The sequence below is a fragment of the Dama dama genome, chromosome 2 (genome assembly GCF_033118175.1).
Source record: "Dama dama isolate Ldn47 chromosome 2, ASM3311817v1, whole genome shotgun sequence".
In the NCBI taxonomy this organism is placed as follows: Eukaryota; Metazoa; Chordata; class Mammalia; order Artiodactyla; family Cervidae; genus Dama; species Dama dama.
The window spans coordinates 5,926,176-5,953,039 of NC_083682.1; the positions used below are offsets into that span (position 1 = coordinate 5,926,176).

At 57.0% G+C, this 26,864-nt stretch overlaps 1 protein-coding gene across 1 annotated transcript; it reads right to left on the reverse strand.

Moving 5' to 3' along the window:
• Positions 1 to 10,270: 10,270 nt before the first annotated feature.
• RHOD (ras homolog family member D) lies at positions 10,271 to 19,605 on the reverse strand. The gene is made up of 5 exons (XM_061162781.1): positions 19,419 to 19,605; positions 14,821 to 14,908; positions 13,856 to 13,965; positions 11,378 to 11,512; positions 10,271 to 10,873 (listed from the first exon to the last, which is right to left on the reverse strand). Exons 1-5 carry the CDS (start codon positions 19,548 to 19,550, stop codon positions 10,706 to 10,708), a joined length of 633 nt encoding a protein of 210 aa, XP_061018764.1. The 5' UTR covers positions 19,551 to 19,605; the 3' UTR covers positions 10,271 to 10,705.
• Positions 19,606 to 26,864: the final 7,259 nt, after the last annotated feature.

Below are 26,864 nucleotides of genomic sequence, written 5' to 3' on the forward strand. Positions count from 1 at the left end.
TTTAAGCCAGCTTTTTCACTTTCCTCTTTCACTTTCATCAAGACGCTCTTTAGTTCCTCTTCACTTTCTGCCTTAAAGGTGGTGTCATCTACATACTTGTGGGCAGTATACCATCATTAATCATTAACTTCTCCCATCCCTTCTTGACCTTTTGGCTAAGATCAAGGGTAGTATGAGGGCTTCCCACAGTGGTAAAGAATCTGCCTGCCAATGCAGGAGATGCAAGAAATGCAGGTTTGACCTCTGGGTTGGGAAGATTCCCCTGGAGTGGGGAATGGGAACCCACTTCAGTATTCTTGCCAGAAAAATTTCAAGGACAGAGGAGCCTGGTGGGCTACAGTCCTTGGGGTCGAAGAGACTTGAATTTGACCGAGCACACACATACCTGGAGGGGACTTCAGTATCTGCAAAATAGCTCAAAGACATTGTTGTGTGTATCCTCTGATGGGGAAACAGGATCTTACCCCAAGGCTGCTCTTAAATGTTTCTCCTATCACCTCCCTTCCCTGATTAACAACTGCTTGAATCTGCCCATCAGAACTCAGGGAAGGTCATGGAGGTTGAATGAAGGCTGTTCCCTATAGGGAACAAAGACAAAGACATGGGGGACACAGAAAGGTCCTGTGCCCAGGAGCCCCACAGGGCCCTCCACGGTCTCATAAGCTCTGCAGCAGAGCTGTCCTCTGGGCTGGCTCTGGCCTGCAAGATGCCAATAATGATGTCACTAATCACACCCACTGGGCTCTCATTTGCTGGACACTCACTAGGCTGGGAGTTATGACCTCTTCTAACCTGTGAGCCAGCAATGGCATTACCATTGCCCCTTCACAGAAGAGGGAGCCCAGACACCACCCATTTGGTTAGCCAATGCTTACTGATCTTGATCTGACAATGACTCAATGTATCTGAAACCAAGAGTGTCATAGAAGAATCCAGAAAGAGTTTTTCCTTCTCCAAAATCCTTCTCCTTTCATTTATTGATTCCTGGGTCCCCTTTAACAATTCTGAATAAAAACCTCGCTAGCACTTTGATGGAACAGAGTTTCAGTCTGAGGAGTCACTCCAGTCCTTCAGGAAGACCTGTGTCCTGTTTGCACTGTGTGACCTTGGGCAGGGGTCCTAACTTATCTTCCTTATTAGCACACTGGGGTGTGTTCATGGGTGTGTGGGGAGTGGTTCAGAGCCCTTGATTGATTAAGTGTTGTTGTTGAGTCAGTCAGTCATGTCCAACTCTTTGCGACCCCATGGACTACAGCAAGCCAGGCTTCCCTGTCCTTCACCATCTCCTTGAGCTTGCTCAAACTCATGTCCATTGAGTCAGTGATGCCATCCAACCGTCTCATCCTCTGTCGTCCCCTTCTCCTCCTGCCTTCAATCTTTCCCAGCGTCAGGGTCTTTTCTAATGAGTTGGCTCTTGGCCACATCAGGTGCCCAAAGTATTGGAGCTTCAGTTTCAGTATCAGTCCTTCCAATGAATATTCAGGGTTGATTTCCTTTAGGATTAACTGGTTTGATCTCCTTGCTGTCCAAAGGACTCTCAAGAGTTTTCTCCAACACCACAGTTCAAAAGCATCACTTCTTCTGTGCTCAGCCTTCTTTATGGTCCAACTCTCACAACCATACATGACTACTGGAAAAACCATAACTTTGACTATACAGACCTTCGTCGGCAAAGTGATGTCTCTTCTTTTTAGTATGCTATCTAGGTTTGTCATAGCTTTTCTTTCAAGGAGCCAGTATCTTTTAATTATGTTCACAGTGATTTTGGAGCCCAAGAAAATAAAATTTGTCACTGCTTTGATTTCTTCCCCTTCTATTTGCCATGAAGTGATGGAACTGGATGCCATGATCTTAGTTTTCTGATTTTTGAGTTTTAAGCCAGCTTTTTCATGCTCCTCTTTCACTTTCATCAAGAGGCTCTTTGGTTCCTCTTCACTTTCTGCCATTAGAGTGGTAGCATCTGCATATTTGAGGCTGTTGATATTTTTCCTGGCAATCTTGATTCCAGCTTGTGATTCATCCATTCAGCATTTCACATGGTGTACCCTGCATATAAGTTAAATAAGCAGGGCGACAATATACAGCCTTGATGTACTCATTTCCCAGTTTTGAGCCAGTCCTTCACATGATTAGCACCTTCAGCTAGGAGGAGGTCCAGAAGAAGAGAGTCAGCAACTTCACTGTCTTTCCTCAGTACCGTCCCATCCCCCTCACAGGGCTTGGGTCTCCTTGTGGACTGGCTCTCCAGCAGGAAGGGCTCCAGGGTCCTCTGGATCTTCCCCTTCCCTCCTCCTCCTCCAGCCAGCCCCCCAGGCTGGTTCTGACTGCAGAGGTGGGGAGGGCACGCCCCCACCTACTGACTCACAGCACCTTACTTTCTGGCAGCACTCCCTTGTGGTACCTTGACATTCTTAAGTATTTTTAAAAGATATTTATTTATTGATTTGGTTGCTCTGGGTCTTGGTTGCAGAACGCCAGATCTTTGATCTTCACTTCAGCATGAGGGATCTAGTTCCTTGACCAGACGATCAAACCTGGGCTCCTTGCTTTGGGAGGGTGGAGTCTTAGTCACTGTACCAACAGGGAAGTCCCAACATTCTTAAGTATTATAATCATCTCCTGAGCTATAAATTCTGGGTTGGGATCAGGGGTGAGGAGGGCAGAGAGGAGACCCCTCAGTTCCAAGCTGCCTCCCCAGGGTTATCACAGAGGAGATTAAATGGGGCTGGGTTACATGTCCCCACGGGAAACACATTGCTTCGATATCACTCCAGCCCATGCACTCAACTATAATCCTGTGAGAAGGATCGGGATTCGAATCCTAGGTTCTGACCCTAGAACCATGACAGACTCCAGACAGGATCACTTTCATTCTAGTTCTGCTCAGACTGGCCAAGTACTCAAGTCACATGGCCGGTCTGAGCTTATCTTTTCTTCACTGAGAAGTTAGGATCCGCCCTGCTTGGTGGGCGGTGGCTGGAGGGAGCGGTGTGTCCCCGGGGGCAGGAGCGGATGAAAAGGTAGCTCTCTGCACCTGGCCTGCCCTGCAGACCAGCCTCCCGGAGCTGGGGACGTCTCCTCTCCTTGGGCCCTGCTGCCCTCTGCTGGTCGAGGTCCAGCTGCCTGGCCGGTGCCCAGGGGGCGGTCAGGAGCCAGGGCTGGGAGTTCCCGTTCTATCCTGCCCCGTGTCCAAGTGCCCAGCTCTGCCACTCACTGCTGTGGGTCCCACTCTCCAACTTCCTGAAACTGTTTCCTCAGCTGCGAAGCGTGGGCATGGAAGTGCTGACCGGCGGAGGACGTGCGGTATGTCACGTACAGCGCCCGGCCAGACAGGACTCCGAGATGCCGATCTGGTGGGCAGACAGGAGCAGCAGTTCCAGAACAACGGTGCTGCAGAGGCGTGGGCGCAGGAGGTGAGCGCTAGCCGTCTTTCCTTCATTGGCGCCCCACCCCCGCCCTGGAATCCCCAGCTCCCTTCCTGTTTATCTCAATGGCAGGGGCAGGCTGCTCAGCGAACTGGAGGCGCTCTGCTCCCCTGCTGCTTGGGTCAACACTAGAGCTCCCGCATCCGCTCGCTCCCTCACCCTCCTCCTGGTGTGCAGTGGCTGGAACAGGGCCGCACGTGGTAGACAACCAATATATAATTCCTAATCCAGAAAAGCTATGACAAACCTAGGCAGCGTATTCAAAAGCAGAGACATCCATTTGCTGACAAAGGTCCATATAGTCAAAACTATGGTTTTTCCAGTAATGTATGGATGTGAGGGCTTCCCTGGTGGCTCAGACGGTAAAGCGTCTGCCCACAATGCGAGAGACCCAGGTTTGATCCCTGGGTCAGGAAGATCCTCTGGAGAAGGAAAGGGCAACCCACTCCAGTACTCTCGCCTGGAAAATCCCATGGATGGAGTAGCATGGTAGGCTACAGTCCATGGGGTTGCAAAGTGTCGGACATGACTGAGCGGCTTCACTTCACTCACTATGGATGTGAGAGTTGGACCATAAGGAAGGCTGAGCGCCGAAGAATTGATGCTTCTGTATTGTGGTGCTAGAGAAGACTAGAGTCCCTTGGACAGCAAGAAGATCAAATCAGTCAATCCCAAAGGAAATCAACCCTGAATATTCATTGGAAGGACTGATACTGATGCTGAAGCTCCAGTACTTTGGGCACCTGATGTGAAGAGCTGACTCACTGGAAAAGACCATGATGCTGGGAAAGATTGAGGGCAAGAGAAAGGGGCGGCAGAGGATGAGATGCTTGGATGGATGGCATTACTGACTGACTACTCAATGGACATAAGTTCGAGCCAACTCTGTGAAATAGAGGACAGGGAAGCCTGGTGTGCCACAGGTCTCAAAGAGTGGAACGTGACTTTGCAGCTGAACAATAATCCAACACATGGAGTGTGTGCCCTGCCCTCAGTCCTGGACCAGGCTCAGTGTCCCCTCAGCAAACATGAGCCGAGGGGGAGATTCTAACCCATCCTCGTGGCTCCCCTCTGAGGGTCCAGCCTGCCCTGCAGAGAGCCGTCTGCCGCGTACACCACGTCCACTCCCCTCTGAGGCTGCCCGTCCTTGGCATCAGGGTCCCTCTCAGGCCTGGGATCAGATTGAGAAGAGGGGACAGACATCCATCTAACACTTCCATGCTTGCCCCTGCTTTACAGCCCCTACAACAATTTTGTATAGCTAAGTCGCTTCAGTTGTGCCTGGCTCTCTGCGACATCATGGATGGTAGCCCACCAGGCTCCTCTGTCCATGGGCTTCTCCAGGCAAGAATACTGGAGTGGGTTTTCATTTCTTCCTCCAGGGGATCTTCCCAACCTAGGGATTGAACCCACGTCTGTCACGTCTCCTGCACTGGCAGGCAGATTCTTTACCACTAGCGCCACCAATCAGTCTAGTTAGTAGTTAACACTGACTAGTGAGTGAGTAGACAATAGTAGCATTAACTCATATAATCCAACTCCGGGAGGGAGATCCTCCTCTGCCCTTCATTTCGTTGTTCGGTTGTCCAGTCGTGTCTGACTCTTGGCGACCCCAAGGACTGCAGATGCCAGGTGTCCCTGTCCTTCACTATCTCCTGGAGTTGGCGTAAACTCACTTTACAGATAAGGAAACTGACACCCAGAGATCTCCAAGATCACAGAACTGGTAAATCGCAGAATCAGAATTGGAAACCAGGGAAATCCCTGGCTTTCCACACTCCGATTGTTTTATCAGAAGCATGGAGCTTGGAGATCAAGCCCAGGAATGGAGGGTGGGTGGTCAGCTCTTCCGCTCTGCTTTGGATCTCTCTGCCCCTCTGTCTGGTCTCAGGCTCTGTTGGAGCCCTAGCTAGTGACTTCGGGGTGACTCCCGGGGAACTGTGACTTTTCGATCCTCCAGGGGAGGGGCCCCCAAGAGCAGGAGTCAGGAGAGAGCAAAGAGGGTGGCCCGAAGTGGCTGATCTGCCAGCCACCAACCCCCTCCCACACCCAGACGTGGGGCCCCGGGGAGCTGTCTTGGAGGAGGAGAGTAAAGCTTCGTGACTCAGAGACAGTGTGCCCCACCCTCCTTGCCGGAGGATGCCAGGGAGTGTCCTGTCCCGGGGAAAATGACTTGGGGTCCCCACCCCTTCCCCTCGCCTTCCCGGCAGACACCCCCAAGGCTGGGCGGAGGCGGCGTAGAAAAATGAAGACACTCGCCTGTCTGTGGCTCCTGGCCCCAGCTGGCCTCCGGGCTGCGCCTTCCCCAGGCTCCCACTCGTCTGGCCGTGCCCACCCTACCAGGCGGGTTGGGAGGAATTGAAAGCCGGGCTTGACGGGTGAGGAAAAGAAAGAGGCGGACAACCCACAGCAACAACCCCGGCTCCAGGGATGCCCCGCTCCCTGCACCCACCCTGGGACCCCAGGGATGGCTGGCGGCCTGAAGCTAGAAGCAGCCACCTGGTGGTTCCCACCTCTGGCAGCCACGCAGGTGTCTCGGGCCGAGGGTGAGGCCTGCATTCTTCCCTTACTCTCAGCATCCCCACCCTCCCCGCGGTCCACCCTCCCCGCAGCCACAGCTTCCCGGCCCAGAAGTCCCCCGGCCTTGACTTGTGGCGGCTTGTTCCTCCTGTCTGGGTCTCTGCAGCTGCCCAACTGGGTCCTGCTGCCGCCTCCGCCCTCCCGGCCACCCTGCCTGGTCCCGCCACCAACCGCGTTGTCTTAAGGCGTCCAACCCGGCCTCTCCCACCGCACAGGGAACGAAGACCCAGTTCCTTCGCTCAGGGGCCCACGCACAGACAACACACGGTCTCATGTGCAGGCGGGTTCGTGTGAGTGTGGTGAAGCGGGAGCCAGGAAGCTGGCAGGTCCACCGGTTCTGCAGAAGGTGGCCTCTGAGCCGGACTCTGAAGGATGTGGGGGTAGAGGGGGGCTTGGAACAAGCAGTGACCGGGAGGAAGGGCAGGCCGAGGTGGGGAAAGAGCTTCAGCAGGAGGCTTCGAGGCTGGGCCAGCTATCGGGGTGCGGCTAGAGCATCAGGTGTGCTAGGCTGGGAGGGTGGGCTTTGGTTGGGTGCAAGAGACCTCCCACGTCCCCACCTGGGAAGTTAGACCTCCTCTGGGCAGGGGGCTGCAGAAGGCTCAAGCGACTGGATCCGTGCTTTGGAAGGTGTCTGGTGGTGAGCAGGATGAAGGAGGTTGAGAACCTGGAGGCTGGGAGACGGGAGCGGTCCAGGCAGGAGAAGCTGAGGTCCCGAAGAGGGGCATTGCTTCGTGGCATTCATCATAGATTTCTTCAGTGCTTCCTCTATGTGAGGCATTGGTGTTTGCTTTTAATTTTTTTGAAGTTTTTTGGCAGTCGCTGGGACTTTGTTGCTGCGTGAGGGCTTCTTGGGGCTTTCTCATTGCAGGGTGCAGGTTTAGTTGCCCTGCAGCCTGTGGGATCTTGGGGGCGTCCCAGGTGGTGCGAGTGGTAAAGAACCTTCCTGCCAAGGGAGGAGACAAAAGACGTAGGTTCGATCCTTGGGTGGGGAAGATCCCCTGGAGGAGGGCATGGCAACCCACTCCAATATTTGTGCCTGGAGAATCCCCATGGGCAGAGGAGCCTGGTGGGCTTACAGTCCATGGGGTCGAAGTGATTCGGACACGACTGAAGTGACTTAACACACACACAAACACGTGGGATCTTAGTTCACTGACCAGGGATGGAACCCACGTCCCCTGCCCTGGAAGGTGGATTCTTAACCACTGGACCACCAGGAAGTCTCCTAGGGGTGTTGTTGGAGGCACTGTGCTGTGCTTAGTCGTTCAGTCGTGTCCGCCTCTTTGTGACGCCATGGACTGTAGCCCGCCAGGCTCCTCTGTCCATGGTGTTCTCCAGGCAAGAATACTGGAGTGGGTTGCCATGCCCTCCTCCAGGGGATCTTCCCAACCCAGGGATTGAGTCCAGGTCTCCTGCATTGCAGGTAGATTCTGTACCATCTGAGTCACCAGGAAAGCCCTTTGGAGGCACAGAGGATCCCAACAAATCCAGCCTGTGCTCTCAAGGAGCTGGCAATTCAGTGAGAGACCCAATCGTGTCAAACAGTGACAAGCTCTCCAAAAACAGAAAGAAGCACAGCCCAGGGTAGGGGGCTGGGGCCTGGCTGGAGAGAAGTGGGTGCATGAGCTCCGGACTGAACTCCTCCCCGCAGGGACCCTCCTCCCCAGCAGCCCCATCAGACCAGGCACGTGCCCGCTCCCCACTCTGTGTGGTGTGGCCCCAGGAGCCCCTTCCCTGCCACGGTACGCCTGTGGCCCTCCCACCTCCCTGACCCCATTCTGCTTCCGCTCTGCCTACGGAAAGCAGTTCTCCCCAGACCTTGGCCTCCCAGCCCGTGTCCTGGGCGAAGTGCAGCAATGGTCTGAGCTGAACTTCAATCCTCTTCTGGCCATGTGACCCTTTTCTTCAGGAAACCTCAGTGTTTGAAGGCCTTCCACTGATTGGATGAGGCCCACACAGGTTATGCAAAGTAATCTATTTTACTCAAAATCTACTAATTGAAAAGTAATCATATTGAATAAATACCTTCACAGCCTCTCAACTGGCATTTGACTCAACAACTGAGCCCTGTTAACCTCATCAAGTGGACATTTAAATTTTTTTTTTTCTGGGTGCACCGAGCAACATGCGAGATCTTCATTCCCTGACACGGGGTCATACCCGGGACCACAGCAGTGAAAGCGCTGAGCCCACTGGACTGCCAGGGAAGTCCCAACATTGATTATTTAAAACATTTTTAAAAACTTATTAATTTTTGACTGTGCTGGGTGTTCGGTGTTGCTCAGAGTGAATCTCTACACTGGGTCTTAGTTGTGGCATGAGGGGTCTATTTTCCTGACCAGAGATTGAACCCAGGCCCCCTGCATTGCGAGCGCTGAGTCTTATCCGCCGGGCCACCAAGGACTCCCAACAAGGCAGAATTTATTCTTCCTATTTATCAGGTGAGAAGGTTGACTCTCCAGGACCGAACCCATCCATCCATCACCTTCTTGTTAATACTCTCAGTCTCCTTGTCCTCAGTCTCTTGTTTGCCTTGTAAAACTTCACACAGCATCTGATGGACTCTCAGAGGACCACGAGGCACTCATTGCCCCCATGCTCACTGGGCAGTCTCTCTTCCATGGAACTGCCTTCTCTCTCGGTAGCTTCCCAACCACCCCTGCATGCTGGAATTAAGATCCCATCCTCCGTGGCACTGCACACAGACTTGGCTTTAAGAGCACAAACTGTGCCCTGTTCCACCCGTAGTTCTTCTCATAGCGTTGGGGACCTCACAGAGCTCCCTGGGCACCAGGCTGTTGAAGGCATAGATGATGAGCCTCTGGTTAACCCAGGGAGGGAGCCTGATCCAGACATCTTGTTCAGCATCTTGCCCTCCCGTAAAGAACATACTGAGCAGCCCTGCTCTAGTCCATGTGATCCAGTCCATGTTCCCTGCATTCCTCCTTTATTCCTGGCACTGTGCTAGGCACCTGACAAGCATTTTGCCACTTCACCCTCACAGCAACCCTCTAGGGTGGGCAGGATGATCTCTGGTTGCCAGATGGAATTGTTAAGGCTGGAGGAGTGTCACGCTCATAAAATCACCTGGCTCTGGAAAATGACGGGACTAGGATTCAAACCCAGATCTGCGACTGACTCCAGAGACGGAGTACTCTGCCTGTCTGCAATGCCAAGGGGCCAAGCCACATCCCTAACAAAGGGACGAGGAAGACAGACAGCCTTCTTCAGGGACGCCCAGGTCTGGTGCAAGAAGTCAATGTGACTAGCTTCTTAGCAGAATAACTATCAAGGGTTCCAGGGACTCACATTTCGGGAAATTAGAGATGTGTGAGCTGGGCTTAGCTCACTGGGTTGGGGAAGGCAGGAAGGGGAGAAGAGAAAGAATATTCTGGGCATGGGGTGTGCTTGGGGGAGGAGCAGCTAGGCTAGGAATCTAGGCCAGGAACAGTTGTTTCCCACCCCTGAGCAGCTTATATTAAGACCCTGGAGTGGAGCCTGTAATCCAGGTGGGGTTTTCTGAGCAGGTCCCTAATATCACTTCCTCTGTCTCAGCTCAGCTCTGTAACCTGAGCTAGGAGCCCTCACCTGGAGGAAGCAGTCCCACCCCTGGAGCTGTTTCTAATGAAACTGAGGGGGTGGGTGTGAGTGGCTGGTTCGGTGTGCGTGGACATCATGCAATCAGTCGAAGGTCTTAAGAGAAGAGACTGAGGTTTCCCAAGGAAGAAGGAATTCTGCCTCAGGTCAACAACACAGAAATGCTGCCTGAAATTTCCAGCCTGCTGCCCTTCAGAATTCAGACTCAGGACAGCAACATCGACCTCCAACCTGTCCTACAGGTTTTGGACTTGCCAGTCCTCAAAATTGTGTTTTTAAGCCGATTCCTTAAAATCACCTTCTGAATATACATCCTATTGGTTCTGTTTCTCTGGAGAACTCTGACTGTACAATATTATAGACTGTGCAATTATACCCATGTAATATACTGTGTACATTACACCCGTGAATATTATCTATTGTATTTATCATAAATAAAAGTGATACTTGTGAGCCTTTTGTGAGCACCCTGTGTGTGCCAGGCACCAGCCTCTTTTACAGGCAAGAGGCCCAAGTAACTTGCCCAAGGTCCAAAAGTGATAGCCTGGTTTGGATCCAGGTAGTTATACTAGACCCAGTGCCTACACAGGGTGCGCTTTTATCCCCCACATGGAACACGTGTGTAAAGGCATTTCAAAACAAGAGGCACGATGCAACGGACACTTAAGTGATGTCGTCTTAAAGTGTTTACCACTGGGATGCGCAGGGGGCAGGGGGGTGGGGCGGGGTGAGCGGTCCGGCTGGAGGGTCCCGAAGGCCCAGCCCTGAGAAGAGCCACAAGGTGGCGCCAGGGCACGCAGGCCGCTCCAGGACGTGTGGTCCAGGGCCGGGAGACGGGAGTGAGTCAGGGGTCTCCAGGACCAGCCCTCCATAGGACTGGTGAGCCCAGGACCCCCTTCCTCAGGCCTCAGAGGGGTTTCACTGCAATCCAGGATCCCAGCCCCAGGGTCGAGGGGCTGGCCTCGGGGATGCCCATCTGTTTGAGGTACAGTTCGGTGGTCACAGCCTGGGGACTGGGTCCAGCCCAGCCAGCTGGGCAGAAGGTCAGCAACCAGCTCCTTCCTGTGCTGCCGGGGCGGTGGGGCGCGGAGGGGCCCAGGCCCTCAGGTCACCACACAAAAGCTCCGGGTGATCCGCCTCCAGAAGTTGCGACCGCGGCTGCTGAGGGCCACTTCGGCCGCCTCCTGGAAGACGGCGTGGACGTTCTCCTGGAGCAGAGCCGAGCACTCGAGGTAGGCCACGGCGCCCACGGCCCGTGCCATCTCCTGGCCCTAGGAGGGAGCGCAACAGGGCTGCCATCAGCTGGCCGCCGCTGGGGGCCTCCCGTCCAGCCGCACCCCCCCCAACCAGGCCCCTTAGCCGCCGAGGCGCGCTCCCCTGGGGTGCCCACAGCTCCGGCCCCCAGGCCTGACCAAGAACCCTGATTGTTTCATCCAGTTTCCTGCCTCAGTTCTTGGCTGGGTCTCTGCCTCTCCAGGTACCAACTAATTAACTTCCTGGCCTGACCCAGGCGTGCCACAGAGAGGGGCCTGCGGACTAAAGAGCTAGGAGGAACCCCCGGCTGTGAAGTGGGGGGGCAGGACCATCTGATGTGCACTCCACTCACTCTCCGTCCACACTGGAAACTTCCAAGCCTGGCAGTTCTTGACCACGGCTGCTTCCAAAACACCCCCCACCCTTGCTCCACATCCTGTGTGTGCTGAGAGGCTGGGCCGAAGTGGCATCAGCCCAGGGGTGCCCTCTCCTGCCCCCCCACCCTGGGCTGCGTCTCCTACCCTGTGGTAGGTCACAGGTTCCAACCCGTTTTTCCGAAGCTTCTTCACCAGCGACTTGTCCTTGCGCAGGTCAGTCTTGCAGCCCACGACGATGATGGGCACCTCCTTGCAGAAGTGATTCACCTCTGGGTACCACTGTGGGGAGAGGGGTGGTGAGGGCGCCTGTGTGAGCGATCAGGGGAGCGGGCCGCTGTCCTGACCTCCAGGTAGACTCTGACGATGGTACTTTTAGCACAGCCAGCTTAGGGAGCACTCTTGGCGCTAGGGGTAACGCAGTGCCGATGCAGGAGACAGGGGTTCAATCCCTGGGTTAGGGAAGATCCCCTGAAGAAGGAAATGGCAACCCACTCCAGTATTCTTGCCTGGAAAATACCATGGACAGAGGACCCTGGCGGGCTACAGTCCATGAGGCTGCAAATAGTCAGATATGACCGAGAAACTGAGCAAGGGAACAACTCACTGGCTAAGTACCTAAGAAGAGAAGGGACTCTGGGCCAGGCTAAGACTTTACACATAATGAACGCATGAACCCCTGAGTCTCCGTGAGGCAAGCTCTATCATCAGTCCCATTGCACAGATGCACTCACTGAGGCGCAGAGAGGCTCTATAACTTGGGCTTGGTCACAAGACCAGAACTGTTAGAATTTGAATCCAGAGGTTAGCACCCAGAGCCCTGTCCCCACCTGCTCTGCAAGGTAAGGGGTCCCAGGACCATCTCCCCAGTGCAGCAAAATTTATAAAGAAATAGGCTCTAAAACTAAAGCCGCTCACGAAATGCTTGCAGCAGCTGTTGGCCTGTCAGAGGGGGCACTCCTGTCCTGCCAGCTGCTCTCTGGAATGTGAGGCCTCATAGCTGGGTTATTTCAGTCTGGACTATAACCTGGGAGCCTGGAACCAGCAGCGCACACCGGCTCAGTTTCAGGGAAAACTGGCATCAAACTGTCTGGCTTCTGGAGACATATGGGGTCTGTATGGGGTCCCAGCGACCCTCCCATCCACAAAACTGCCCTTGACAAGGGTCTTCTCTCTGACTCCACTTTGCTAAGTCCAACAGGGCATCTCATCACACCTCGTCCTAGCTAAGCCCTGGCATCAGCGATCACTCCATCCTCCGAAAGCTGGTCGGCACGGTGCCCCAGGGCCCCACACTCCTGGTCGTCCTCAGGTCTCCAGGTGACAGCTCCCCTCTGCCCCCCACCCCCAGTCCACAGCTCTTCCCCACCAGCAGCTCCTAAATGGATCTGCCCAGCCCTGCCCCCTCTTAGGAACACCGGGATGTCCAAGGGGCCTCCACGGCCCACCTCCCTGCCCTCAGCCTTCTCCTGCTCATCATGGGAAACGGCAAGTCTATCTTCCAGGTGCTCTGAGCGAATGTCTCTCTCCCACCCCCGTCCAATCCATCTGCAAACCCTGGTGGTTCGGTTCTACCTTCCAGATTCGGTACCCACTCACCTCTCACCACCCCCTCTGCTGGTACCCTGGTCCCAGCTTGGTCCTTGGTGCCTAGAACAATCCTGGCACATAGAGGTACCTTCCGAATGACTGCATGGAGCAGACGAGTTCAAGTCCCAGGGTTACCACTTTAGTAGATGTATATCTTAGAGCAAGGGCCCCAATCTGGGGACGATATCTGTTCCATAAATTGTTTGTTTTTGTTTTTTTTTACTTTTTGGTTATACTGTGGGGCATGCGGGAGCTAAGTTCCCTGACCAGGGATCGAACCTGCGCCCTCTGCACTAGAAGTGCAGCGTGTTAATCACTAGACCACCAGGGAAGTTCCTCCATAACATTTCTAGGTTAGCTGAGTAAATATGTCAGTGCCCAGAACTGTACCTGGCCCGTATTAAGTCCTCAGTAAATGCTGCCATCAACGCTGTGGTTATTGTTACTACGGCGGTCACTGGTTGTGTTCTGATGGGCCCTGGAGACGCCCTTCACATACGCCTGGAGGCCCTGGCAGCGGGAGCTGCTGGCCGGAGCAGAGGAACTCCAGGGGCCACGTCCCCAACACCTGTGAGCAGCCTTGGGGACCTCTACTGTGATCAGGGGATGTCCCGGGCGGCCACTGGGAGCCAACAGTCACACTATGGGAAGCTGACAGTTCCTGTGACCTCAAACAGGCCCGGACTGGGGAGAGGCAGGGGCGACTGGGTCGCCCCACATCCTCCACATCCTCAGGCAGGGTCATGGTAGAAAGGCCTCAGTATTCTGAGTCTGCGGTGTGGGCAGGCAGGAAGTACTGGACTGGGAGTCAGAGGTCTCGTCTAGACCCTACCACCAGATCCCTGTGGGACCTTGGGTAAGCCACTCTGGGCCTCCATTTCCCCACAGTTATGCCAAACACACTGGACCACACATCATCCAGGCCCTGCGAGGTTCTGACAGTCGGTTGGGTCCAGGGCAGGGGCGGAGCAGAGTGGCCTGGTTACGGGGTTATGCCTCCCTGTCCATCCCTACCTCCACCCCGGTGCCACCTACCCGGTTAGAGATGTTGTCGAAGCTGTGTGGACTGGTGACGTCAAAGCAGAGGAGCAGGACGCTGGCATCAGGGTAGAACAGGGGCCGCAGGCGGTCATAGTCCACTTGCCCTGGTAGAGTGGGATGCGGTCACTCCCTCCAGATCTCCTGCCCACTGTCAGCATGTCCCCAACATCAGAGAAGTCACCCCAACCAAGACCAGGGGGGCGGGTGTGAGCTGAGCGGGTGAACTAGACCAGGTCCTAGTTCTGTGCCTCAGAGTCCAGCCTGTGAATGATCCCCTTGAGGCCATGTCCCCCTGGCCGGCCTATGGGATATGCCAGCCCCAGCCTGGGTGAGACCACTTGTTGAGAGAGCCCTGTCCTGGCAGGAGTAGGGGGTTTCTGAGGCCCCCCACTCAGAAACCTGCTTTGCCCTGGGCTTAGGGGAATCTGGGGGATGAGGAGAAAGAGGCAGGCAGGACCTGGGCCAAGATGTCACAGCCCAACAAGGTAAGGGGGCTGCTGGATTCCCTGAGTTTAGCTTTGAATTCTTTTTTTTCCTTTTGATTTGTGGGATCTTAGTTCCCTGACCAGGGATTGAACCCAGACCTCCTGCAGTGGGAGACAGAGTCATAACTGCTGGCCTGCCAGGGAAGTCTCCTAGCTTTGAGTTCTGGCGTAGTTGATTTTGAACCTTCTTGTGGGCAAGGTCAGGAAGCTGGAGGTCAGAAGTCAAGGTCAAACAATCTTATAGAAGCTAAAGCCAGGTTGGAACGCTCAGGAGGCCAGAAACAGCCCGCCTCTCGAGAGCCAGGAGTTCCACCTCGTCTCCAGGACCCAGTGGGCTGCCCTGGGTCAGGGGAGCTACAGAGAGGAGGGTTCAGGCCGACACCGTCCCCTGGAGACTGCTCGGCCTCCCTGGTTCAGAAGGAAGGGGGTGGGGCCCCTCATCCCACCCTGCCCCTCCCCCAGCCCTGCACCCACCTGCCGTGTCCCAGATTTGGAGGTGGATGGGTTTGCCCTTCACCTGCAGATTCACGGCGAGCCGCTCAAACACTGTGGGGGTGTAGCTCTGAGGAAGAAGGAGTTGGGGGTGGTTAAGAGGGCAGCTTCTGAAGGGTGGTGGTCCGGGCAACCAGGCCAGAGCCCAGGAATGCCCACGGCACAGCCCCTTTGGCAGTCGGCAGAGCGGGTGGTTTCTGGGAGGGAGCTGGCTGGTGGGGTTCAGACCCAGAGAGGCCACTTTGCAGCTGTGCACCCCCCCAAGGCACCGAACCTCCCTGGGCCCCTCTGAGACTGTAGCGTGGGTCTCCCAGAGCACCCACAACAGCGGGTTGCTGTAAGGATTCAATGCGGAGCTTCACATGGTGCCCCGAGCCCAGGGCCTGGTACAGACTAACATTCTACAGGTGCCAGGACTGCTATTTTTATCTTTATCCTCGTCCAGACTGTCCCATTTCTGAGCCTTCCTTCCTGCTGTCTCCGCCTCCTAGAATGACATTAACTTACGTTTGTTAATTTACTCACTCACTCATTCATTCATTCACGAGCACCTTCTCCTGATTCTGGAGAATCAGGAGCAAGTAATAAAGACTCATTGCCTACCCTGGGGAGCTCCTAGCTTTTGGTCAGGGATTGGGGGGGGGGTCCCCTCTTTTGCCTCTCAACCTCTCACAATCCAACCAGGCTGCTCCTGTTTCTATCTCTCTTACCTGCCCTGCCTGGCCCTAGGGGGAGGTCACCCGGCCAGGGGCCCCTCCACCCCAGGCCCGCTAAGGCTGAGCTCGCCCCCTCTCCACAAAGGCCGGATGAGTGGGAGCAGGAGGGGCTTTTACAGAAGCGCTGGAACGAAGAGGGGGAGCTTGTACAGAGGGGGGCCGAGCAACAGCGGGGGAGGTTTTCACACCACAAGCCCTTTGCACCAAGCGGCACGCTGGACCCCCTGCCCTTTGGGTACCCACGTCTTGCCCCCTTGCTCAGGGCTGGGCAGTGGGGCCATAGCCCAGGGGACCCTGTTTTCCCCTCTTCCCATGCCAGGTGGGGCCCCCACCGGCCCGTGACTCAGGAGGACTTGGAGGCTGCCTGCCCGCTGGCCCTCTGAGTCAGGCCCTGGCCACTGGGAGGGGCAGTCCCTTAGCAGAGGGTCAGCGATGTCCTTCAAGGGCACTTGGGAAGCAGCGGTGGGGAGGGTGGGGAGAAAGGTGGGTCACAGAGCAGGCAACCAGGCGGGACGGAGAAGTCAAGGATGGCCCCGGGGTCAGCCTCCCTGGACTCTAGTCGCTGGTACTTCCTCCACTCACAGACTCGGGCTGCCCGCTCCTTCCCATGCCCCCTCCTCGCCCCCTCCCCTCAGGCCTGGTGGGGGGCAGTGTGACATGGTGGCTATGTGCCACACAGCATGTTCCCCAACCAGGGATCGAACCCGCGCCTCCTGCAATGGAAGAGCAGAGTCTTAACCACTGGACCACCGGGGAAGTCCAAGGAGCACGGGCTTTGGAATGAGATACGCTTGGCTTAGGACCGGCTCTGGCACTCACTGTGTGACCTTGGGCCAGCGCCCCCGCTGGTTAAAGGAGGCGAGTATCTGCGTGTGATAGCGAAGGCTGGCTTGCAGGCAAGGTCAAACGCCCACTGCTTAGGAAGCTGGGTGCCAGGGGCAGCATCCATCCCTCCAGGAGATGCCCCTTCCCCACCCCCACCCCCCAGCCTGTCACCGAGGAGGTGCTGACATCTGTTGAGCTCCCAGCCTGGCTGCCCCCTGTGGCAGGACCCCTCCTGATCTGAGGTGCAGGGCAACCTGCCATGAAGTTCTCGGGAGACACACTTCAGGACTCTGCAAGTGTCCGTGGAGATAACACCATCACCCACATTCTCGAGGGATCTGCTCTGCGAGGCTCTTTATGGGCACCATCTCTGATCCTGGTAACCTTGGAAAGTCGGTACTATCTCCATTTTCTCTTTTTTGGCCTCACTCGCCATGTGGGATCTTAGTTCCCTGACCAGGGACTGAACCTGCGTCTCCCACAGTGACAGCGTAGGGGTCTAACCACTGGACCGCCAGGGAAGTTCCCCTCACCCCATTTTCCTGTTGAAGACACTGAGGCCCAGAGAGGGGAAGTGACCGGCCCACAGTAACACACTAGACAGATGGCTGAGGATGGGGCCAGGTCTCTCAGGCTCCAGGGGCCAGGCTAGACCCTCCTCACCTGTCTCTCCTGAGGTCACCCACTCTAGCCCCTGGCACCAGAGCTGAGCAGGAAAGCCCCGTTCATGGAGTGGGACTGGGTTCTCCCCTCTGGAATGTCATCTCGCAGACTCCATCGACACCTTCTGTCTTGTTCTTTGAACCCCCCAGGCAGGGTTACTCTCTGCCTGCAGGACCTATAAGCACCTAATCTTATCTGTCCTCCTGCAGAAAGACAGGGCTGGGCCCAGCTAGACCAGGGCAGATGACTCAGGCTTGGGTCTGACCTCACAGCACTCACAGACAGACAGATGGACCATTACGGCAGAGGAGACGCAGCTCCAGAGAGGAGACCCAGGAGTTTCTCCGGGGAAGCACACCCATGGGAGTCCCAGCTGGGGGCCAGGAAGAACTCGGCTGGCCCTGGAAGGTCAGCTGATGTGCCCGGCCCCATTCCACCCTGACCTCTTCTGTGGGGCCTCGAGGCTTCTGGCCCTGTGGTTGCGGTTGTTGCCCCAAGTGTCAGGGGCCGGTGCCCAAGCAGAGTCCCCCTGCCTCGGGAGCTTTCTCTCTACTCTCCAGCCCTGAACGTGAGGTCGGACCACAGCCAGACAAGGCTCACTGAGGCCCTCCAGACCCCTAAGGCCCTCCAGATCCCAGCCTGCTCTTCCCTGCAGGCAGGAGGCCTGGCATACGGGACCCCAAGTCTCCTAGCTGCTGGCTCCCTGGGCTTGGAGGGCTGTCAGGAGGAGGCGTCCAGGGCCAGGACAGGAGGAGGCTGGTCACGCAAAGCTCTGGGGGGCTGCGGAGGATGTCCTGGTCACGGCCAGGAAGACCTGGGTTCTAGGCCAGGGCTCTCATGGGCGGGCCCTGTGCCCCGAGGCCAGACTCCTCTCCTGCCGCTGTCTTTCCAGCTATAAACTGAAGGCCTTTTCCGCTCTCAGACCTTGTGCTTCTTTAAATGAAGCATCTCTCTTGTGCCTGGAGGCAGACAGGTCCCTGGGAATGAGGGTCCCCAAACGGGAGGACGGGTGGCAGGGCAGCCCCCTGGTGACAATCATGTGCTCCCTTTCCCTAACACACACTTCATTCACATCAACTGGGAATGCCTATTTCCACACTGCAGCCTCTGCAGTTGGGATGGGTCTCACCCTTGAGGACGTCTCAGAGCCCAGGACAGTGGCGATGAGGTACTCCCACCCCCTGCCCCCATCCAGGCCCCTCTCCCAGGCCCCTTTCCCAGGCCTCAGGTCGCCCAGATTCTCTGTGGAGCTCCCCGCAACTCTGCCATAATTGCTGGGTTTGGGTTCTCACAAGCAGCATCTGGGGGCCCGGAAACACATCCCTCCCCCCAACTAAAAAAAAAAAAAATGTGACTGGCCAAAGGACATGACGTCAGCTCCCAAAACCACAAAGCAAGAGTTGGCTTGATGCTGCCACAGTGGAAAGAAAGGCTGACTCCGTTAGCAGGCCGGGCCTCGCCAGCCTCCCCCATCCAACTCCCACCGCCACCGCGGGCCGAGGGTGCAGGGATCTAGGGGAGGGGGCGGTGCTGCTGCAAGGGGACCCTTGGACTCCAGGGGAACTGGGCTGAGGGGATGCACACTGGGTGGGTCTCACCCTGCCCTGGGGCCGGCAAGTCTGCCTGGACAGGTGGTGGGCATGCTGGGGAGGGAAAGACAGTCCACGTGCCCAGGCATCAACATGTCAGGTACCACCCGGGGCCGTGTCTTAGCCTTGCCTTAATGCTACCTCACCACCACCCTCGGGTGTCTCCACCCAGGGAGGTCGCATGAGGGATCGGAGGCTCACAGAGGCTGAGCAAGGCACGGTGGGCCCCAGCTGGGGGAGACCGAGATGCCAACCGAGCTGTCTGACGAGGCTGCTGTGTTCTGACCCTCTAAGGCTGAGCCCACGGGACAGCCATCGTAGGGGCAAGAGCTGGGTGCAGACGCGATGTCTCCCAAGAAGAACGCTTGCCACTTTTCAGTGGGTCCTTCCTGCTGCAGCTCAGCCCCCGACCTGTGTGAACTCACTCATTGCTGCGACCCTGCGAGCTGGGCACCATTGCTATTCCTAGTTTGCAGGCACAGAGAGAGTAAGGGGCCTGCCCGAGGGTGCCCAGCTGTAAGTCCCAAAGCCAGGATTTGAAGCCAGGCGATCCTCTTAGCCAAGCGGTGCCACCGAGAGCTCTCTTAGGACCCGCAACGTCCCCAGGACGCTCAAGTCCGTCCCCAGACACCTCCCCCGGGTAGGTGCCGTTCTTGGCACTTTACAGACGATGCCACTGAGTCCTTCACTCCCGGGGGCACGGTGAGAGCTGCCTTGGACCCCAGGCTCTGCCGGGAGGCAGGACGGGTGCCCGTCCCTCCCTCCTCGGGGGGCAGGAGACACTCACCTCGGGGAAGGCCCCCTCCGCGAAGACCATCAGCAGCGACGTCTTCCCGCAGCCGCCGTCGCCCACGAGGACCACTTTGACCGACCGCGCGCCGCCCGGCGCCTCCTCGCCCGGGGCCTGGGCCGCCTTCATCGCGGGGCGCGGAGGGACGGAGGGAGGGAGGCAGGGCCGGGGCGAGCGGAGGGCGGCCGCGGGGCCGGCGGGGCAGGAATGTGGAAGGGGCGGGGCGGCGGGAGGAAGTGCGGGCGGCGGGCGGCCCAGGTGAGGGGCCGGCCGGGCGCATTCCGCGGCCCTGCCCCTCCCGTCCCACGGCCCACGGCCCAGGACCCAGGAGGCCCGAGACAAACTCTTCTTGAACCCCTGCTCTGTGGGGCCCTCAGGCTGCAGGAAGTGGAGGACCCAGATCTGGCCTAGGTCCCTCAGGAGCGCACCCCGCTCTGATGCAGAGAAGGCTCGTAGTTGGGCAGTGACCGGGTGGACGGGGACAGACGAGGCTTCTGGCCCACTTGTTGCCGAGCAGGGAGGTGGGGGTCAGCCCTGCTGGCCCACCAACTTGGTGGGGGGCGGGGACGGGGTCCTTAGTGCCTAGTCTCTGCAGGGCACGGAGCAGGAACTGGTGACTTTTGGTGGATGAATGAATATGCATCCCCTCCCCCCCTTCCCATCTCCCTGGAGAGGAAACACCCCACAGCCCTCCTGCAGGTGTTCCAGGGCAGGTGGGAAGGGGGTGACCCGGGCAGCCAGCTGGACCTCCCCTCCCCCAGCCAGTACCAAGACTTCCCACTAGCTGTGGGTCTCCCCTCTGCATGGGGCATGGCCTGGGGAAATCGATGGAACCTTCCATCTGTAAAGTGCTCAGAGCAGGGTCTGATACATGGTCGGTGATGTCATGTGTGACTCTTGCTATGTAACCAACACTGATGACCAACTGTGCTCAAGGGCCTGGGGACTCTGAACTGTAGAAGTTCAAGTCTCTCACAGGGACTTCGCTGGTGGTTCAGTGATTGAGAATCTGCCTTCCAATGCTAGGGATGTGAGTTCAATCCCTGGGTGGGGAACTTAAGATCCCACGTGTGGGGTGACTAAGCCCCTCCAGCCACAACGAAAGACCCTGCATGCTGCAACTAGGACCTGATGCAGACAAATAAATAAATTAAAAACAAAAAAAAGTCCCTCATAGCCTAGAATGGGAGATAAGCGGGACGTATCAGTGTGATGAGAGCTCCAGCGATGGCTGGCACAGGCAGTGGACGGGAGTCAGGAAGAAGGGCCCCGCACTCAGGCTGGGGGTGGTTAGAGAGAAGGGCCAGAGTCTGGAGGAAAAAGTGAAACACAGTTAGATGGGTGAAGAGAAGAGGGTTCCAAATGGAGGGAACAGCATGTGTAAGGTACAGAGGTGTGTGTGTTGGGGGGTGGTTTGCAGTGGAGAGGGGTGCTGTCTTCCCCTGTGGTGATGGGTGAGGTTGGATTAGGGAGCTGGTCCTGGGGGTGAATTTGAGGGTTAAATGGGGCCTGGATAGTGGAGCACTTTGGGCACCAGGAATTAATACAGAATTGAACTGGAAACTCAGTCACCTGACCTCCTACTCCAGCTGTGTCTGCTTAGTCACTCAGTTGTGTACAACTCTTTGTGAACCCGTGGACTGTGGCCCGCCAGGCTCCTCTGTCCATGGAATTTTTCAGTCAAGCATACTGGAGTGGGTTGCCATTTTCCTCCTCCGGGGGATCCTTCTGACCCAGAAATCCAACCTGCGTCGTCTTCTGGATAGGCAGGTAGATTCTTTACCACTAGCGACATCTGGGAAGGCCTCCTTCTCCTGTTAGCAGCCAGAATTGAAATATATATTTCTAAAATGAGCACAAGGACCTCCCCAGATCATGGACTGTTTTCACTGAAGCTCAGAGAAACAGGGCAGGAGTCTTGGGGTTTTTCACCTTCCCCCACACAGGTCATGACATCATTCCTCACACAGTTCCAAACCAAGAGGTGAAAAACCACTCTCAGCCCCCTTAAACCTCACAGTGGCCCAAAGAGGCAGCTCAGGCAAGAGTCACCGCCCCTCTGCTGAGGGGCAGAGCCCAGGGTGCTGACTCCTGTTCCAGGCTCACCCACGGCCATGGTCAGTAGGCCGAATGAAGCCTCACCTGGATGGAGGGAGCACCCCAAGACATCCCCTTCCTCCCCGAAACTGCCAAAGGGCTGGGCAGTGACTTGGCACTGGACTGGGTGTGTAGCCACTGATCAGGGCTCCCCGCCCAAAGGAGTGGTGGGGAGGAACCCCATCCCCAACAATCAGCTGTCGGGCTCGTCATCCCCTAGGCTTCCCTGATGACTGCTGTCATCAGGCATTGGGTGGCAAGGCTGGGAGGCAGGTGGGGCAAGACTAGGGGTGGAGGGAGCTGAGAGTCAGGCAGAGGTGTTTGGCCTTGGTTGCCACGGGGATAATCACTCTAATGACACTCTTGATGTGTGTCATGCTTTAGAGTTTCACTGAACATTTCCTAATAGTAACAGCGCCCATCAAATGGACTGCCAACCGTGTGGAGGCTCTTCTGCCCCCTAGCAGGTGGGGAGTGTTAGCCCCATTTTACAGATGGGGCACTTGAGGCCCAGAGAGGTTTAAGCTCTTGTCTAAGGTCCACAGCCAGCACGAGGCAGAGCTCGAATTGGAAGCCGGTTGTGACTGCAGAGCCGGGCTTTCTCTCTCCCAACATCACACCTCATATGCGTTATTTCCTCTAGTGCTCAGACTGTGAGCTGGGCAGAGTGAGGAATCGGATTCCCCCATTCTACAGATCTGGGAACTGAGGCTCAGAGAAAGGCAGTGGCTTGTGCCAGGCTAGCACAATCCTGAGCCAGGATTTCAACCCACGTCCCCTGATGTTAAACCCAGCCTCACTCTCACTCTATGCTCCTGCTTTTGCCAGATGGAGATTTAGTCACTGGCCAGAGAATCTGCCCCGCTGCCAGGGAATTTCCCCAAATCTCAGACATTGCTGGGCCCAGGATGGTGCTGTTTTATTGAGGTTTGTTTTGGATGAAGAGGTGGCCCAGGTCACAGTCGGCCTGACCAGGGTACTGTTCGCTGTTTTCTGGTTTTCTGTGGCTGCTGTTCACCACCAGCTTGTGGGTGACTCAGTCCTTTGAGACACCAGGAGTCCCAGGCCCAGAGTCCTCCAGCACCCTGCTCAGCGGGTCACTGACCTGCAGACCCCAGGTCCTTGGCCTGAGGCGGAAGTCCTTCCTTCAAATGCAATAGCCAGGCAGGCTCTCCCAGCCCCCTGCCGAGCCCTGAGCGCCCCATTGGCAGGGACCGAGGCCCACCCACCTCTGTCCCCTAGATGGGAGTCCTGCCCCAGACTGGAGCTTAGCCATGGCTCAGGATGTTATGTCCAGTTGACTGGCTGGACAAACGGAAAAGGAAGGCAGGTGAAGGAGTGAGGGAGAGAGAAACAAAGGAAGATGGGCTGACTCAAAAGAATAAACAAACTGAAGAAATAAAGAAAGGACCAACAGTTGCTTGGCTGAATGAATTCAGAATGTGACCTGAGCGCGGGGTCAGCAGACAGGTGACTACCCTCCGGCCCCCATCTGCTCCAAGGCCCCCCCATGGCCCTGGCCCATCTGCCCCATTTTTGACGGTCCGCCCCCATCCTCCGTGAGGCCGGAACTCCCTGCTGTCCGGGCCAAGTCTCTGCTGCCCCCGTGTGGTCACTCTGCTCCTTGCACCGTCAATACGCAGGGCTGCGGCCTCTGTTCGGTGTTCCTGGCTTGCGCTGTGGGGCGTTCATGGAGGGGGATGGAGGCACCTGGAGTGGGTGCCAGAGGGGGTGGAACTTCAGAGGCCTGGTCCTGCGTCCTGCCCTTTGGGATGTCTTGGCAGGGGACACAGACACTTTGCTCTTCAAACCTCCCAATGTCCCCCGCCTCCACTCCTTTTCATCCCAAACACCAGTTCCCAGAGCTCCAGAACCCCTCCACCCAAAGCCTTGGCCTCACGTTTCCTGAGCACCCAGTGTGTGCCAGATGCTTGACATGTGGCATTTCATTCTATCCTAAGAGCTTCCTATGTGGCTCAGCTGGTAAAGAATCCTCCTGCAATGCAGGAGACCTGGATTCGATCCCTGGGTTGGGAAGATCCCCTGAAGAAGGGAAAGGCTACCCACTCCAGTATTCTGGCCTGGAGAATTCCATGGACTGTATAATATAGTCCATGGGGTCGCAAAGATTTGGACACGCCTGAGCGATTTTCTATCCTATGGAATGTGTTTAATTCCTATCCTCCTTTGACGAATGAGCAGACTGAGGCCCAAAGAGGAGAGATAATTTGCTCAAGATCCCACAGCTGGTACGTGGGGGTGCGGGTGCCTTCAGAGACTTTCTTGATCAATATGCCCATTCTTCAGATGGGGAAATTGAGGCTCTTGAGAGGAAGGAATCTGTCTCACAAACAAGCAAGCAGCAGACTCAGTCTGTGGCACGTGGAACCCAGAAGGGCTTCTTGTTCCAAGTTTCCTTCTGTCTGGCCTCCCCAGACCCACGCAATGCCTGTCGCCGTTTAACTGGAGCTCAGGGCTGGAGGCGAGGCCTCTCATCCCTGCTTTGCTTTTACTGACCCCTCTGGCTGGGACGGGAAGGTTGATGGTGGGGTGGGGCGGGGTGGAGAGTGAGGCAGGCCTGTGGCCCAGCCCGAGTGTCCATTTGGCTTTTTGGTCTGTCCCTTCAGGGGTCTGCAGGCGTAGGCGACAAGGCGGGAGAGAGGAAGGGAGAGTCTGAGCTGCTGTCACCCGTGGCTGCTGCTGAGGCTCCTCCCGCCCCTCCCACATGCAGGCCTGGCCCCCCACTGCCGCTGTCAGGACGGCGACCCCCACACCTGGCCTCTTGGGTGGGGCTCGGCCTATTCCTGAGGACTCCCAGACAGAGGGGCCTGGGACCCTTGAGGCCTGGGGCTGGAGGAGCAGGGGAAAGTGGGATGGAAGGGGAGGAAGGGGCGGGAAGAGGTGGGAGACCATGGTTTGGGCCCTGTTGAATGACCCTAAAACCTAAAAGCAGCGGAGCTGCTCCTCGCGACGTTCCTCGCGACGTTCCTCGTCGTGACTCCCAAAGCTGCTTAGAGTGCCACCCGCCTCCGGTCTCCCTCCCTCTGCCCCGCTCCCACCCAGGACCTCACTGCCAGCAGGTCAAGGACGGTCAGACTCACCCTGGATGTGAAGCCTCCCCAGCTCAGCCCCACCTGGCCTTTCCAGCCCCAGCTAGCTGTCTGGCTTCCCGGACACCTGTGCAGGTGGTTTCCCTGCCTTGAGCTCTCTCCCTCCTCCACGTGCTCAGTCCTTCCCACTCTGCTGTCTCCTCTAGGAAGTCTTCCCTGATTCCTCTCTTTCTGGGCTCCTGCAGAGCCTGATTCACTGGTTACCACTGTCTACTGGGTGTGGGGGAGCGGCGGGCAGGAATTCTACAGAAGTTCTTCACTTGGGCCCTGAGGTGGGCAGGCCTCCTGGGAACCCTCCCCCATGCTCCCCTTCTGCCCCCTGGCCCAGATTCTCCTTCTCCCATGCTTGCTGTGATCTTCCAGGACAGGAGAGGGGAAAACCAGAGCAACCTGGGATCCGGAGGGGCATCTCTGCTGCCCCTCAGCCCTACCCTCAAGAAGCTGGGGAAGGAGCAGTGTGGTCTAGTAGTTGAGTCATAAGCTCAAGAGCCACAGAGCTTGAGCTCAAACCCCAGCTCTGAGATGCTCTGGCTGTGTGACCTTGAGCTAGTTACCTAACCTCTCTGAGTTTCAGTTTCCACATCTGCAAAAAAAAAAAAAAAGAGGCCCACAACAGTACCTGCCTCTTAAGTCTTCAGGGTTGCAGGCCCGGCACCAACTCTCACTGAACGCACATGGCCTATCTCTCCTCCAAGCCTCTCCCCTGGTTCCCTTCTCCCCATTCTCCCTGAGTTTGCTCTAGCAAGGCTGATAAGTTGACCAAGGTTTTTCCACTCCTGCCCTTTTCCACATGCTGTTTCTCCTGCCAGGAAGGCTCTTTTGGTCTTATCCACCTTTTTTTGGCCTTATCTCTCTTGCCAGGTGGCGCTGGTGGTAAAGAACTCGCTTGCCAGTGCAGGAGACATAAGAGATGTAGGCTCGATTCCTGGGTGGGCAAGATCTTCTGGAGAAGGAAATGGCAACCCGCTCCAGTATCCTTGTCTGGAGACTCCCATGGACAGAGGAGCCTGGCGGGCTACAGTCCATGTGGTCGCAAAGAGTTGGACACGACGGGGGTGACTTGTCCCTCTTGCCCTGAAGAAGCTCAGCGACACTCCTGAGTGGCCTTCCTTGAGACTCCTGACTGCCATTCTCCCAGTCAGGCGAGCTCAGGGCCCCTTCTCAGAGCCTCCCTGACAGCCTGATGGCATTGGTCCTTGGGATGGCCTCCCCACGGGGGAGCCTCCTGACCCTCTGGCGTCCAAGCAGCAGGGGAAGGCGTGCTTACAGCAACCCTCACCAAGGCCCGAGTCCCTGATTTCCGGAGACAAAGGTGATTTGGGGCGAGCGGGGCTCCCCGGCAGCCCCCTCCTTCCTGCCCCAGCTTTATTTTGGTTCTAGAATCATTCCAGTCGACATACTCGGTCCCCACCACGCCCATCCGGGTGCACAGTCGGCATTTCATGCAGTTAGGGGGAGGGACGGAGGGGGACGAGAAGGGGGGAGTACACGACACGGCCTGCAAGGCAGAGCCACTGGGTTGAAAAGAGCGGAGGGTCTCCCAGGCTGCCGGGGCTGGCAGGTTGCGGGTCCCTGGCCCTGGGCTGGCCTGGGGCACGCAGACCTCCACCCACTGGACAACCTGGCCTCAGGGCTGGGCCACGGCCACATCAGGTGGGGACAGCCACCATCCGGCCTCCAGTCCCGTGACCACCCCGGGGCCCCCCACCTCACTGGGGGGTACCTGGGTGAGCCTGGGTCTCCAGAGGCAGCCAGCCGGAGAACCCACCTCTCACCGGAGGGTGGGCCCGCGGGGCATGTTACCGTGTCTCCTCCCCACCCCCATCCCTGTGGCCTGGGGGGCCCCCCACCCCTCAGGACGAGGGGCGCACCCCCACCTGCTTCTCTGGGGCTGCCTCTGGCGGCTTGGAGCTTGCCTCGGTGATACCTGGAAGGCCAGGCACGCCTTCCCTCCAGCTGGGGTGGGGTGGGAGCCACAGACCCCTGTGGGCCTGTAAACAACCCTGCCCTGGCTTTCAGGCTGGAGCCCCCTGGGGTGCCATCCACACATCAGAGCACCCCCTCCCCAAGGGGCCGAAGCTGGGCTCCCCTGAAGCCACAACCTCCGGCCTCTTCTCTTGCCCCAGAGCTCCATCCCGGCCTTAAATGTTTCTCCTGACGGCTCTCCCCAAGTCAACCCCTCGCCTGAGAATCTCAGGGTCTGCTTCTGGAGCTCAGCCTCGGGCATCTGGTGTTC

Excerpts from the sequence above, each read along its gene's own strand:
- RHOD (XM_061162781.1), bottom strand. The coding sequence starts at position 19,550 with ATGAAGGCGGCCCAGGCCCCGGGCGAGGAGGCGCCGGGCGGCGCGCGG. Across the intron at positions 14,909-19,418 it reads CGGAGGGGGCCTTCCCCGAG|AGCTACACCCCCACAGTGTT; the intron begins GTGAGTGTCTCC and ends CTTCTTCCTCAG. Across the intron at positions 10,874-11,377 it reads AACCTGTGACCTACCACAGG|GGCCAGGAGATGGCACGGGC; the intron begins GTAGGAGACGCA and ends GCTCCCTCCTAG.